This window comes from Mustela lutreola, chromosome 2 (assembly GCF_030435805.1).
Source record: "Mustela lutreola isolate mMusLut2 chromosome 2, mMusLut2.pri, whole genome shotgun sequence".
NCBI classification, from domain to species: Eukaryota; Metazoa; Chordata; class Mammalia; order Carnivora; family Mustelidae; genus Mustela; species Mustela lutreola.
In genome coordinates, this window is record NC_081291.1 from 32,027,514 (window position 1) to 32,041,123 (window position 13,610).

Here is a 13,610-nt window from a genome sequence, read left to right on the forward strand (position 1 = left end):
TTTCCCAGCACTCTGTAAAATGCATCATTCCCAACCGCTCTGAGGTTGGTAAACAGGGCCAGTCCCACAAATGATGTCTCTCACACCTAGAAGGGAATAAGAAAGAGATTCCAAAAATGTCCTACATACTTTCCCCCCCAAAACAGCCCAGAGGTTAAAAGGGCCTTCTGGTACCTGATGATTTTGTTTTGTCGTTTGGGAGCTCAAGAGCTGGAGAAATCCCAAACAGCTGCTACAGGTGTAGCTACAGGACTTCACAGCAATGGACCACCCTCAGCAGTATCTTCCCGAGTCTTTTAAGGGTGCCTGTGGAAGAGTCGGCCAGTACCAAAGACTCCAGCAACCCAGGAAGAAAAACGGCCCGTTCAAAAGGAGGGGAATTGAAAGGTAGGACAATGGGGTTCGTTTTCTTTCCTGTTGAGCGAGATTCTTGGGATTTTGCATTAAGCGATAGTCACTGTGATGATTAGAAAAGTTAGCATCTGTTTTTCAGCATTGCCTTTAGAAATGAACGCTCTGAACGGATTGGTGGTGGGGGTGACACAATGATTGGTGGTGGTGGTGACACAATGGAAGCCTCATTTTATGAGTGTAATCGTAATGGGGGAAAGCTTTCCTTTCCACCTGAGTTTGCGTTTTAATGTGGCATATGATGCGAAAATAAGCGCAGTCTCAGAATTTTAGACATTACATGTCCCGTGCAAGTGCTAAAATTGTGAAAATTCCATAGTGTATCCCTTGAGATGAGTCCATGATCAATGCTTTCTGTTCTCTTGGCCAGCAATATGCACTGAGATATCTACTAACTGTAGGTCACGCTGTGTGTGCTCTTTAATGTAATGTTAAAACTGTCTTAAACTTGGTATTTCCTGTCAATGGAAAAGCTATAAAGACAGGCAATGAAATACTCCAAACATTATCTATTTTATTTTATTTTTTTAAGATTTTATTTATTTATTTGACAGACAGAGATCACAAGTAGGCAGAGAGGCAGGCAGAGAGAGAGGAAGCAGGTCTCCCACCAGGCAGAGAGCCAGATGTGGGGCTCCATCCCAGGACCCTGGGATCATGACCTGAGCTGAAGGCAGAGGCTTTAACCCACTGAGCCACCCAGGCACTCCGACATTATATATTTTAATTTGGAAAATCAGTGAGATGATTTAATTTCCAATTTCTTTTGGTTTCTTTCTTACCAGACATGTGGAAATGAGGTGTTTTGATGAGGCCTGAATCCTCCAACACCAAACTTCTGAACTTCCACGGACAAAATGAAATATTGCTGAGAGTTCCACTTTCAATAAGAAAAAGAGTTTAAAGGGGGAAGCAATAGTACAAATTACATTCATTACCAATGGAGATACTTAAAAACTTAAGAAAGGAAGGGTTCTTTTCAAAACGGAAATTGTTACAGTTCTGTTCCAAGGCCCCCGAGCAAAATCACCTTTGTTAGTTATGTTATAAATAAATCGGGAATGAGGGTGGAGGGGATGCCCTAGGAAATACATTCTAAAGATTCAGACTACTTAGAGTTGAACTTTTTAACCTGGGGGAGTAAGTGGATGGCCTTTGGGGTTCTTGAGCCTCCTAAAGTTGTATTACCATTGTTTTGGAGCTGTGTGTGTATATTTATGGTAGTAGAAATGGATGGCTTTATTAAATGATTCTTGCAGGGCTCTAGGGAAGATTAATCCTAGACTATAAATGGTCTTTGGGCAAATTAGAAAATGGCACTCCATCCTCAAGACTCTTTACTGCCGTCATCTAGAAAGTTATAGTTAACTTAGACACTATGATGACTAAATGAATAGCACCCCTGGTGTGTGTGTGTGTGTGTGTGTATGTGTGTGTGTGTGTGTGTGTGTAATTGGCAGATGGTCTATGTTCAGTCTCAAAAGGGTGGGCTGGCTAGCCAACAGACTCTCCCCTTTCTTTCGACCATCTGTTTGAACTCCCTTCTTGCCTTTTACTCTTTTCCTTCACTCTTCTGATCCACATATTAATAAAAGCTATTATTTTTTAGGTTCCAAGCCCATGAATTGTTTCTTTTTATGCCCACATTTCTAAAAACAGTATACCTATTTTCAAATGAGAAAACCTAAGCTTATAAGAGATTGAATAACATGCCAAATGACCCAGCTAGAAAGTCTGGTGCTGGTTTGAATAAGACCATTTAACTCCAGTGACTGAGGTCTTCTAATTTACCTCCCATGTGTAATTACAGAGAAGTTGAAGGATTTAGCTCTAGTTTAGAACAGTATTTTCTTGGAGGATGGTCTATGTGCAACTGGTAGTACTTGAGATATTTTAGGTAGCATATGAAGAACATTTTTTAATAGTTATGAGTTTATTTTAATCCATATTAGAAATATGTTACATTTACTGCAAACATAATATAACATAACATAATATAAAACCTGGGATTTCATCCAGAGAAATGAAGATGCATCTTCCTACCAAAACCTATACACAAATGCTTATGGGTGTGTTCCTATTAGGTCCAAACTAGAAACAATCCAAATGTCTTTCAATTTCAATGAGTGAATGATTAGACAATGTGGTAATCCATATCATGGAATATTACTTAACAACAAAAAGGAAAAATTGATACATACAACAATCTGAATTAATTTCCAGAGATTCATGCTGCATGAAAAAAAAGTAAATCCCAAAAAGTTATATACCGTATGATTCCATTTAGATAAAATTTTTAAAGGACAAAATTATACAAATGGAGGCCAGCTTAAGGAGGTGGTGGGGGTGAGTGGGTGCAGCCGTAACACATGAAGAGCCTGGTGGTGATGGAAATGTTCTGTATCTTAAAAGTATCAATACTGGGGTACCTGGGGTGCCTGGGTGGCTCAGTGGGTTAAAGCCTCTGCCTTCGGCTCAGGTCATGATCTCAGGATCCTGGGATTGGGCTCTCTGCTCAGCAGGGAACCTGCTTCCCCTCACTCTCTCTCTCTGCCTGCCTCTCTGCCTACTTATGGTCTCTGTCTGTCAAATAAATAAATAAAATCTTTTTTAAAAAAAAAAGTATAGGGACGCCTGGGTGGCTCAGTTGGTTAAGCAGCTGCCTTCGGCTCAGGTCGTGATCCCAGCGTCCTGGGATAGAGTCCCACATCGGGCTCCTTGCTCCGCAGGGAGCCTGCTTCTCCCTCTGACTCTGCCTTCCACTCTGTCTGCCTGTGCTCGCTCTCACTCTCTCTCTCTCACAAATAAATAAATAAAATCTTTAAAAAATTTAAAAATTTTAAAAAAGTATCAATACTGTGATAATTAACTTTTGCAAGAGTTTACCATTGGAGGAAACTGGGCAAATCTCCCTGTATTATTTCTTACAACTGTCTGTGAAACTACAATTACCTCAAAATAAAAGGTTTAATTTTTTTAAATCCCTTGGATTTTTTTTTTTTTTTGGATATTATTGCTTTGGATGACACTAAAAATAAAAGCTCATTGAGGAAGAATATTAGCTAAATAATGGTGTGAGGCTCTATGTTTATTTTAGAATAGTGAGTAACACAGACATTGGGATCCAATCACCTGCACTAAGTTATTTAATCTTTCAAAGCTTTATTTTTTTTTAAGATTTTATTTATTTATTTGACAGAGAGAGACACAGTGAGAGAGGGAACAACACAAGCCGGGGGAGTGGGAGAGGGAGCTCCTGCTGAGTGGGGAGCCTGATGCAGGCTCCACCCCAGGACCCCTGGCATCATGACCTGAGCTGAAGGCAGATGCTTAAGGAATGACTAAGCCACCCAGGCACTTCAAAAAGCTTTAATTTCTTCATTTGTAAAACAGAGATGACAGGATGCGGGGTAAACTACATAAAACACATGAACAACTTAGAATAGTGTTTAGTGCATAGAACATTATTAAGAAACATGTTTGTATTTTATTTTAGATTGTTTATCTGTTTGTTTAGAGAGTGTGAATGGGGGGAAGGGCCAAAGGAGGGGGAGAGAGAGAATCTCAAGCAAATTCCCTGCTGAGTGCAGAGCCTGTCACGGGGCTTGATCCCAAGACCCTGAGATCATGACCTGAGACAAAATCAAGAGTGGGACTTGATTTGAGTGGTAGCTCAACTGACTGAGCTACCCAGATGCCCCCATTACCTGTTTATATTACTAAAATAGGCCCTTTGGAATCTTAGGAACAAGAGTTTAGAGTTATTCCACCTAAATGAGTGTTTTATATACATGCATCATTTACAGGGCCTTGGAGATTACAGACCTTATTCACTACCCTAGCCATCACTCCTCTTTTATCACTGTAGACTGAAAGCCACCAAACCCAGCAAAAACGACATCTAGCCATCATTGAAAAGAAGTTACCAATTTGCCAGTATGTGTTCTAACAGTCAGGGACCTGGGTTAAGATCTGCCTTCTATGCTTGGTCAGTTAACCTCTCTACATTTCGGTTAACTCATTAGTGCCATGAAGATGAGAGTATAGCCTACCTCTTACGGAACTATGAGGATAGAATGAGGTAGTGGTCAGAGTTCACGTAATCATAGTTGGATCATAAAACACAGAGGAGTTTCTTTGGCTTTGTTTGTCTGTAATTTGGTTCTTGGTGTTCAGTTTTATTGTTTGGAATTGGATCACTTATTCACAACTCAAGTTTGGGTTTTGATAATTTAAATTGTTTGTTTTTGACTTTTCAATCTCCTTAACACGAATTCTTCTTTATTTTGTTCAGGTGGCATAGAGCCGTGTCCACCAACTTAGTAAAACAAAATGTATTGGTCCCCAAAGAGGAATCATCTGCTGATAGTGACATGGAATTTCATGAAAGCCAGCAAAACCAAAGAAAAAATGTGATGAGAAAAGTGAAGACCGTTTTGGGAAGGGTGCTGTCCTACAAATGGAGAAGCAAGTGGGCAAGTGTTGGCAGAGGGGTCTCCACTAACCAAAAGGAATCCTTTCTTTCCAACACACAGAGCCTTCTTCCCAGAATTGTCAAGGAGCTTCCAGCCCCCAGGTTATTTGCAAAACCAAGAACAAGAAAGCTGTCACAGAATGGTAATCAAAGGCAACTTATCCTTAAGTGTCAAGGCCAAGAGGAATAGTGAAGTTAAGACGACTTTCCTTGCTACCCCAAAGTATGGCTTCTCCTGGGAGCTTGTCTGAAATTCAGAATCTCAGGCCCTACCTGGGTCTACTGAGTCAGAATCTGCCCCAGGTGACTTGCCTGTACAGACATTTTTAAAAGTTCTGAATTACATTGTCTTCGAGGTCCCTCCCAGTCCACTTCATGGTCTAACTGTTCTATTTTTATTAAATAGAAGCCACTTTTTATTAAACATGCATATATACACATATACGGCTAAATGTATATACATTAAAAAATTAAACTAAAGTGGGATTTTTCTTTTATTTCTGGAAAAAGTCATAATGCAGCTTTTCAAATAGCTACTTTCCAACAGTGGAGGGTGTGGGAAGAATTCTATGAATAAAATTTATTATTTGTAAGTCATAACAGACATTTGCTTTTATTTTTTATTTTTTTTTAAGATTTTATTTATTTATTTGGCAGAGATCTCAAGTAGGCAGAGAGGCAGGCAGAGACAGAGAGGGAAGCATGCTCCCTGCTGAGCAGAGAGCCCGATGCGGCGCTCGATTCCAGGACCCTGAGATCATGACCTTAGCCGAAGGCAGAGGCTTAACCCGCTGAGACACACAGGCACCCCAGACATTTGCTTTTGTTGTATCTACTTCCTGTGTACCTTGTGGAAGAATCAGCATTTGAACTGTTAACTTGAAGTCTTTTTTGCAAGGTAGTAATGCTATTGGGGGTGGGGGTGTCCTCTGAGTTGTGACTAACAATACCACTAAAACTCACATTCTTCCCTATAGCTTTTCTAAGTTAATAACTTGATTTTTTTTTTTTTTTAGATCAGTTTCAGGTTTCCTAGAAAAATTGAACACAAGATCCAAGATTAATTTCCCAAATACCCTCTCTCCTTACCCCACCCACATCCATTATTAACATCTTGCCCTAATATGGCAAACCCATCATGTTATGTCCTATATCCACCATTACAGTGTCATACAGGACAAATTCACTGCCCTAAATATCCTGTGTAGCTTCTTAATGTTTTTTATAGGACAGTGTCAGGAAACCAATATGGCCCTTCTAGTACCTGTAGGGAATCCACACGTGATCCCACATTTCACACAATGATGAGGCTGCATACCTAGTGAGTATTTTTTCCAGAAAACAAGCCCCGCCCCAAAACTAACGACTCCCAGCTGGCTGATGACTCTTTCAACTGCCCCCCACCCCTTTTTGGAAAAAGTAGTCACTAATGCTAGCATCCAAGCATCTAGCAATTAGCTGGTATAGATTCACCTGTCTATTTTCATTGACAATAACAAAAATGGTGTGTTTCTATACTGATGGCTATAGAGTTGAAGAGCCTAGCAGGAAACAGGATCAGTTCCTCCTCCTCCTCTGTGTGCATTGGCTTATTTTCTCCTCTTAGTTGGACTAACCAATCTCTACACCAAGATTTCTTCAGGAAACCTGTCTTTCAGGACACAGCTCTAACATTACGACACTCTCACCTATAGCCCAAAGATAGTGGCTCTTCCCCATACACCCTTGCAATTTTTAACAAATATTTGCTGAATACTTATTATGTGTTTGCCACACAATTAGGCATAGAGTAGCAGATAGAACAGACATGGTCCCTGACCTCATGGAGGGACGTTCCAACATTAGGCTGATCATTACCCCTGAGAGGCCTGCCCAAAAAAGGGACAACTCAGTTGAGATTTGAAGGACAACTAGAGTCAGATGTGGGAAGAGTTTTCCAGGAGGAAGGGAGAGTATATTCACATCCCAGTATTAAGAGAACACAGGGTATAATAAGGAAATGAAAGTAATTCAGCCAGGGAAAGGCTGGGGAATAAGGTGGTTAGGGTGTTGCAAGTCACATTAACAATTTTTAACTTTCTCCTAAGAATTTTTAACTTTTTGCTAAGAAAGCATCAAATACTTTCAAGCTGGGGATTTATACAATCTGATTTGCATCTTTGAAATATAGCTCAGGCTGCAGAGTGGAGACTGGATGGGAGGAGGGCCATAGATGAGGCAGGGAGAACAGCAAAAAGCCTCCTACACTGATTCAGCCAAGGAAGGATAGTAGCTTAGTTAGTTGTGGCAGTGGGGGTGGGAAGGAAAGGGAGAAGCATTCATAGGTAGTAGTTGTAAGATCTGGGGAAGAGCTGGATAGCAGAGGGCAGGGGGAGGGAAGAGTCCCTGCGGTGTTCACCTGCTCTGAGGGCAGACCCCCATTCACTGAGTAGGAGCCACCACTTCTAGTGAAGTCCTTATCAATGGACCCCAAGCAAGACATGATGGCTGGAGGTGTGAGCACAGCAGGAAGGCCCTGAAACACAGAGGGAATAGCAAACACCTCTTCCCCAATGTTCCTGTCAAGCTTTTTGACAATAGGAAATAAAAGCCTCATTTACTGACCTCTCTTTTTAATGAAAAGGAGAATAATCTCAAATTTAGTGCCATCCACGGGCAATGACATTTTGTTTTTACCATATTAATTTTAATGCCCACTTATGACACCGGTTTTTGATTTGTGCTGGTGTCTTAAAGTTACCTTCATAAAAGCATTTTTTGTGTTAAGAACTGAACGGATATAAAGAAAAATATTTAGGGGGGCCGGGGTTCACACGGCTCCTGGAAAATGAGAAAAACAATGAATGTGGTAATGTGATGACAGAGCCTTCAGCCACATCACTAGAGAATGAGTCACTTTAAACACTCCTTCAATCAGTAACAAGTACTCAAGGGATCATCTTACACAAGAAAGGGTTACTTTTTCTAATTCCACAATAGTTAAAGGAAAAAGTGACAAAGGGCAAAACTGAAGTCTGAAGGAGACATAAGCACCTTGCCGGAACAGGTTGGGGACCCCTGAGGTCACGACCACAAGAAAAGGCGAATGTTTCTAGGAAAAAGTATAAGATTAGAAAAAGCAAAGTCATTTTTTAATCTTTAATCTGAAGGGAAAAAGCCACTGAGGCAGCATGGGATGCAGTCTTTTTGGAATACTAGTAAGAAAGTTTATCATTGTGGGGCGCCTGGGTGGTTCAGTTTGTTAAGTGTCTGCCTTTGGTTCCTTCCTTCTCCCTCTCCCTTTGCTCTGCACAACCCCCCCGCCCAGGCCCCTCTCTCTCTCGATCTCCCTCAATAAATAAAATTTAAAAAAAAAGAAGAAAGAAAGAAAGAAAAAGTTTATCTCTGAGATCCTTACAGGTTTTTCTCCCCTCCTTTCTCTCCAAGCGACTATACAACTTGATGTTGTAGAAGCAGAGACAGAGGAGATAACCCGAGGAAATACACTGCTCCGGGCCAGGAGGACCACCAAGCGGTTATCGGTGACGTCTCTTCCTTCAGGACTGCAAAAGGTACAGTGCTAAAACAAACTCACTTCTAAAAGCTTGCATACAAGTTGATGTTTAGGGGTATGGTAAAGGCCAAGTTCATGAAGGTAAAAGCCTTCATACCTGCTGCTGCTTGTATCCTCCTATCCAAGACCCGAGGACACAGCAAGCAGGGTTTCCAGGTCTGATTCCTCTACTTCTGAGTTCAAATGGTTTAGCTTCTACTATCATTGGGGCAACAGTGGAGTATACTGACGTCTCAGCTATTCAGGTAACAAGTCAGTATATCAGCATCAGGTCAATGACACACACTGCATGGAAAGAAATTCACTAGACCAGCACTGCTAGGTAGAAACTTGTGAAGTATATGCTAGCCAATATCCATTAACCACATGTGACTTTTTTTTTTTTTTCTTAAAGCTATATTTATTTGGGAGAGAGAGCACAAGTGGGAGGCGCAGTGGAAGAGGGAGAGAAAAAATCTCAAGCAGACCCTGTGCCCCATTCTGGGCTTGACCTCATGACCCTGAGATCACGATCTGAGCTGAAACCCTGCATCAGATACTTAACTGACTGTGGCACCCAGGCACCCTAAATGTAACTTTTGAACCTGAAATGTGGCCAGTGCAATTAAAAAGTTGAATTTTTAATTTTATTTCATTGTAATCGAAATTAAAAGATAGTCACAGGTACAGACCGTGTGACAGTAGAAAATCCAAGAGCGTCCAAACCAAGAGTATCCTTATTTGTGCAAATGTAAACTTCAGCCTAAACTGCCCATTTTTTTAACCGCCTGAATTATTATTTTTTGAATATGACAAACATTTACTTAGAGCTGACTTTGTTTCAATTTTAAGTACTTTGGAAATATCAACCCAGAAAATAATTACAACAGTCCTATAAGGTAGGTAACAATAAGGGTGCCTGGCTGACTCAGTCGGAAGAGTCTGGGACTCTTGATCTCGGATTTATGAATTCGAGCCCCATGTTGCAGGTAGAGATTATTTAAAAATAGGATCTTTTTTAAAAAAAGAAAAGAGGGGCACCTGGGTGGCTCAGTGGGTTAAAGCCTCTGCCTTTGTTCAGGTCATGATCCCAGGTTCCTGGGATCGAGACCTGCATCAGGCTCTCTGCTCAGCGGGGAGCCTCCTTCCCCCTTTCTCTGCCCGCCTCTTCCTACTTGTGATCTCGGTCTGTCAAATAAATAAATAAAATCTTTAAAAAAAAAAAAGAAAAAAGAAAAGAGGGGCGCCTGGGTGGCTCAGTGGGTTAAACCTCTGCCTTCGGCTCAGGTCATGATCCCAGGGTCCTGGGATCGAGCCCTGCATCCAGCTCTCTGCTTAGTGGGGAGCCTGCTTCTCTCTTTCTCTCTGCCTGCCTCTCGGCCTACTTGCGATCTCTGTCAAATAAATAAATTAAATCTTTTTTAAAAAATTTAAAAAAAAATAAAAAAGAAAAAAAAAAAGGTTGGTAGCAATATTATCCTTATTTTAGGGATGGTATCGAGAGGTTCAATAATTTGCTTAGATAAGTGGCAGAGACAGGTTTCAAATCCAGGCAGATCTGGTTCTAGAGTCCTTATTCTTAATTTTTATGCTAAATACTAATTGTACTATCCAAAATGGTTGCCACTAAGTATATGTGACTATTTAATTAAAACTCAAGTTCACTTCCTCAGTTGCACTAACTGCATTTCATGTTGCTCGATAATAACATGTGGCTTGTGCTTGTTGTATTAGCCAATAAGGAAAATTTCTGTATTTGCAGAAAGTTCTATTGAACAGAGGGGCTCTGGAGTAGAGTATCATTGTCAAAAGGCACCAATATTAGTTTTGAATTTTGTTTTTTGTGTGACAGGTTCACATGTACTGTATTCCTACCACATACTGGGCAATTTCTAGATTTGGTAACTCTAAAGGTGATCCAATGGACATATTCCTGGCCTGTGAAATTTATGATTTAGTAAGGGGGATAGATATTAAACCACAGCTCTGCAGGGCATTGAGGTAAGGCTAACCTTTTGAATAAATGGCACTGCGACAAGTAGGTGTTCATATGGGAAAAAAGAAATTTGATCCCCATCTCACGCCATATATAGAAGTTAATTCCTATTGGGTTATATATAGATCTATGTGGAAAAGGTAAAACCTTAAAACTTGTGGAGGATGATAGAAATGACTTCAGTGTAGAGAACTAATTCTTGGGACACAAATACCACTGACCAAAAAAGAAAAAAAAATGGATACATCTGGTTACAGTGGGATTGCTGTTCAGCAAAAGACTTAAAAGGTTGTGAAGGGTTTTATTTAGCTCTCAGAGTGATCTAACATGTTTGCATTAATCAGTCACATTTAAAAATGAGACTATTTTTAAAAAATCTGGACTTTAAGCCTTCTTTTGAAAAATAGGATTTAGAAACACTAGGCCCACAATTCCTCATGATAAGAGCAGGAGACATGCAGAAGCTGGCCCCTTGGCAAGAGGCACATTGTCTCCAGTATACCACAAGCCACAACTGGTACTGTTTTATACAACCTTCCTGCACCATCTAGGCGTTTGACTCCAGAACAGTGGTATTCAACAAACACAGAAATAACTTAGGAATTACCCCCATGTGGTAACTGATCAGTAGGAAAAAGTACTGGGTTTTATGGGCGAGGAAAAAAGAGGAATCCAACTATATATATAGATGGATTGGGGAGGATCCTGCAAGTGACATGTGAGCCTGGGCGAGCTGGCAGGGCAGAGTGGTGGGTCAGCAGACTCATTTGTAAACTCAGACATGGGGTTAAGTCCCAGATGTGGTCCCACATCCTACTTTGTGTCGGTTTCGCAACAGTCTCAATGCAAGTCACTAAGCACAAGGGGAAGGAAGAGTGAACCCAGTAAGTCTAAAAGGGGCCTATTAGCCGGGAGCTGTGACCTAGGAATGATTTCCAATAGCAACACTATTAAGACAGGTACTTAGAAGCAGCAAGCCAGGGACGACAGGAGAAGTATCAGGCATGGGGCGAAAAGAACCCAGAGCCTTCTTTTTATGTTTGGAGACATGTCTGCCACGAAAATAAGGAAACCTACAGAAAAGAGACCAAATTAACAACTAGATGCAGTGATAATGAGCTTTCTGGAACACTGGTCCTCCGCAGCCCTGTACTCTCACTGTGCTCAGCGGCTGCAGAGGCAATTTCTTCTTTTTCCCCTTGTGAGTGACCTGCTTTTTTCCTGGCACTATATATTCTTTCAGGACCAGACAATCTCATTTCTCTGCACCCTATAGATCTCTTCAAAGAGAGCTCTGGGCACAAAGGAGATACATGGGGCGTGGAGAATAATATGAATATGCTCTCCAACCCAACGTTGTTATGTGGCAAATGTTCAGTTTATACGAGAATGTGCAAAGGGTGAGAATTCTTATTTAAGCACTGTCACAGAAATAACGTCGGTACTTCTTAATCTGATGTGTTTTTGCATTCTTATGATAGGTTCCGTATTCATCAAAAAAGAGATCACACTTTCCAGCACTTAGAAAAAAGAAACATAGCATGGAAAACATCCTCCGAAAATCAGATTTGACAGTAGGAAAACTTCAGATGCAGGTAGTGGACAAAGGCTTTTACTTTGTGTTTCAGAAGCGTCACAGAGGGGCAAATTTAACTGAATACACAGCCCTGCTAGACAGCAGGGCTGTGGGATGAAATTAATGATTAGCACAAAGAAGTAATGTTAGTAGGGGGCATCCTGAGAGTGGCTAAAGGATTGCTAGGGGCACCTAGGATGATGCTGTGTGCCTAATAAATATTAAGTGAATTCAATTAAAATGAAGGCATGCACAAAGGCTTCTTTTGAGAAGAACTTAGATCGTCTTTACCACTGGGTGGTAAATGCATCTTTTCAAGCTCTGTTTGCTAGGACTTGAATTAGAATAATACTTTGGGATTTGCAAAATGTCCGCTGGTTCCTGAAGTTGTCTCTCAGGGAAAACCACTGTCCCATTGGTTTTGACAAGGATTTCCCACATATGGCTACATTTCTTTGCCTCTGTCATAGGTGGATGACCTCATAGAGACAGTGACAGATAAATCCAGGAAGTTATTGGCCCAAAGACATGCTGAGCTTCAACAGTGTGAATTTCTAGGGGATGAAATTCTTCAGTCTTCGAAGCAGTTCCAGAGGATGTCCAAGAGAACCATGAGGAAGTATAAATTGAAAAATGTATGTTTCCCGTGTACTTGCTGCTGCTTCTGATTCTGTTCCTGACTGTGTAAAGAGTTATCTCTATAGGAATTCTTATCTTAGGTAAAACCTAAGAAAACACACACTCCTGAATAAATCTCTCTAGTGAATTATCAGTTGGGGAGATAGAAATTTCTTAGAATATTCTGCCTAACAGTCTTTAAAAAAAAATCCTTTTTGAACAACTGATTTTTAATTTTGAGTCCATGTTAGCAAATTTTTGCTTCATAATTCTTATTAATATTGGAAAACAGAAACATTTATCAGGGCATAGCAATTCTGCAAAGAAATTTCTCCCAGGATTTGCCAGATGAAATTAGAAGCATTTAATGGTATTATGACACTTGTAATATGACTACTACTAAGTTAAATTTAAACTTTCATACTTAAAGATAAGAATTCTTACTAAAATTACAAAAATGTAACATTGTTTAAGGTATGATTCATGCAAAGTGTCATGTTTCCGAACTAAAAAAGATGGATATGGATGGAAGCTAGCAAGTATGGAACATTAAATTCGCTACTTAAGAAAATTACAACTGATTCAGCCTTAGCTTAATTTTTAAGATCATGAAATCGTTTATGCAAGACTGACCATTTTAATAGATTATTTTTCTGAGACAATTTTTTCTTTGTCGATATGTTTTTTCTACTGAAAATGACTCCTAAAAATGAAACAGTAGAAGAAAACATAACAACAAAACGTTTAACAACCACATTGCTTAAGCATTACATTGAGAGATCTAGAAGGCAATGCATGATTGATTTACTTTGCTCTTGTAATTACTTCTTATACCACTGTTAGATCAGGCAACCTCTTGCCAAATGAGGACACACCACAGACACTTTGTACACAATTTCAAAAGTTCAAAGCCCTCATGAAGCCTATTTATGAATTCCATTTTCAAAGATGGTAATGATTTCCAGACTGACTCATTTTTTTCACATACATTCTAGAAATGCCA

The 13,610-nt window shown here is 40.2% G+C and overlaps 1 protein-coding gene across 1 annotated transcript; it reads left to right on the plus strand.

Moving 5' to 3' along the window:
- The first annotated feature begins 262 nt into the window (after positions 1 to 262).
- Positions 263 to 12,657, plus strand: C2H3orf49 (chromosome 2 C3orf49 homolog). The gene is made up of 5 exons (XM_059161422.1): positions 263 to 387; positions 4,706 to 5,028; positions 8,312 to 8,436; positions 11,895 to 12,008; positions 12,460 to 12,657. The coding sequence occupies exons 1-5, from the start codon at positions 263 to 265 to the stop codon at positions 12,655 to 12,657; spliced, it is 885 nt and encodes a 294-aa protein (XP_059017405.1).
- Positions 12,658 to 13,610: the final 953 nt, after the last annotated feature.

Excerpts from the sequence above, each read along its gene's own strand:
- C2H3orf49 (XM_059161422.1), top strand. The coding sequence starts at position 263 with ATGGACCACCCTCAGCAGTATCTTCCCGAGTCTTTTAAGGGTGCCTGT. Across the intron at positions 8,437-11,894 it reads TTCCTTCAGGACTGCAAAAG|GTTCCGTATTCATCAAAAAA; the intron begins GTACAGTGCTAA and ends TTCTTATGATAG. Across the intron at positions 12,009-12,459 it reads TAGGAAAACTTCAGATGCAG|GTGGATGACCTCATAGAGAC; the intron begins GTAGTGGACAAA and ends CCTCTGTCATAG.